The sequence below is a fragment of the Austrofundulus limnaeus genome, unplaced genomic scaffold (assembly GCF_001266775.1).
Source record: "Austrofundulus limnaeus strain Quisiro unplaced genomic scaffold, Austrofundulus_limnaeus-1.0 Scaffold1119, whole genome shotgun sequence".
Taxonomy (NCBI): Eukaryota; Metazoa; Chordata; class Actinopteri; order Cyprinodontiformes; family Rivulidae; genus Austrofundulus; species Austrofundulus limnaeus.
Window position 1 is genome coordinate 112,031 of NW_013953521.1, and position 1,603 is coordinate 113,633.

A 1,603-nucleotide genomic window follows, 5' to 3' on the forward strand; every position below is an offset into this window, starting at 1 on the left:
ACATAAACATAAACATTAATCTAACATAAACATAAACATAAACATAAAAATCTAACCTAACATAAACATAAACATAAACATAAACATTAATCTAACCTAACATAAACATAAACATAAACATAAACATAAACAAAAACATTAATCTAACCTAACATAAACATAAACAAAAACATTAATCTAACCTAACATAAACATAAACATAAACATAAACATTAATCTAACCTAACATAAACATAAACATAAACATAAACATAAACAAAAACATTAATCTAACCTAACATAAACATAAACATAAACATAAACATTAATCTAACCTAACATAAACATAAACATAAACATAAACATTAATCTAACCTAACATAAACATAAACATAAACATAAACATAAACATTAATCTAACCTGCAGGGGGCGCTGGTCAGCCTCACACAGCGCCGTGTGTAGAAGAAGACTCGTGGAGGAAACATGGCGGCCGTGTTGTTGTGTTATGGAACTCTTGCAGTCACCTCGGCCCGTGTTTAGCTTGGTTTTTGTGTGACTCGGTTCCAGCCGGGAGGATTATGGCTCACCAGTACCTGCGGCTGTCCGCGGGCTGCAGAAGCCTGGTCCGGCTGCTGCTGCTGCCGCCTGGAGCTCCGACCCGACCGGTAGGTGGAGGAGCATGTAGCTACATGCTAACTTACAGCTAGCTTCTGGTACCTGTTAGGTTCAACAGGACGTCAGGTGGACTGACGCATGTTTTCACCTGGTAATGACGTCACTCAGATGTCTTCTGATTTGAATGTCACCTGTAGGGCTGAAAGGTCAAATGTAAAACTTGTTTACTTGGTCTGCTAGATAAACAAACACACTGAGTCAGGATCAGAACCCAGACAGGTGGACTCTTTCACAATAAAAGCATCACTCTTCAGCAGGTGTCTGCGCTGCTCTCCTCAGGTGATGTCATCAGTCAGTGCTCCACAGGTGGGGAGTGGGCGGAGACTGCTGAGCAACCTGCTGGGAGCCTACAGGAGGCTGAGCTCCAAACCGCCTAAAGGTGAGACCACTCAGATGGTTCTGGACTCATGGTGACCAGATCTGTCAGAACCAGCTCAGTCCTGCCTGTTGTTCTGATGGAACCAACCAGAACATCTGGAGATCAGGTCAGATATTTAGAACACACCTGGACGATTTGTTTACCTCCAAGTCAGCTGGTTAAAGCATCAACAAACAGGATGTGATGTCATGTGACAGGATGTGATGTCATGTGACAGGATGTGATGTCATTGTGTCTTTGTCTTTCAGGTTTTGAGAAATATTTTCCTGACTCGCAGAAGTCGGCCCAAAGCTCTGAAGCTGCAGCCAAAGGTAAAAGCTGTGACACCATCAGCTGACACAGAGGCTGTGTGCTGTCAGTGTCTTACCTGCAGCAGTCTGAGGACGCTCACTTTAGATCAGAGCTTCTTCACCTTTTTGACCTCAAGCTCAATTTATTGACCATAAAGAGACACGAGGTCCAGTCAGACTTTACTAATGTATGGATCAAAATGATAATTATTATAAATCTTGGTTTAATTTTTAATGTATTTACATTATAACTAAACTATCATAACTAACATAACTCAA

General features: G+C 41.1%; 1 protein-coding gene across 1 annotated transcript in view; it reads left to right on the top strand.

Moving 5' to 3' along the window:
* Window positions 1–1,603, top strand: part of afg3l2 (AFG3-like AAA ATPase 2) — a gene marked incomplete in the record, with an annotated part of 17,739 nt that overhangs the window by 1,549 nt on the left and 14,587 nt on the right. Inside the window, 3 exon segments of the mRNA XM_014030793.1 lie at window positions 407–645; window positions 935–1,034; window positions 1,283–1,345. Of these exon segments, the coding sequence (XP_013886247.1) occupies window positions 559–645; window positions 935–1,034; window positions 1,283–1,345 (250 nt within the window).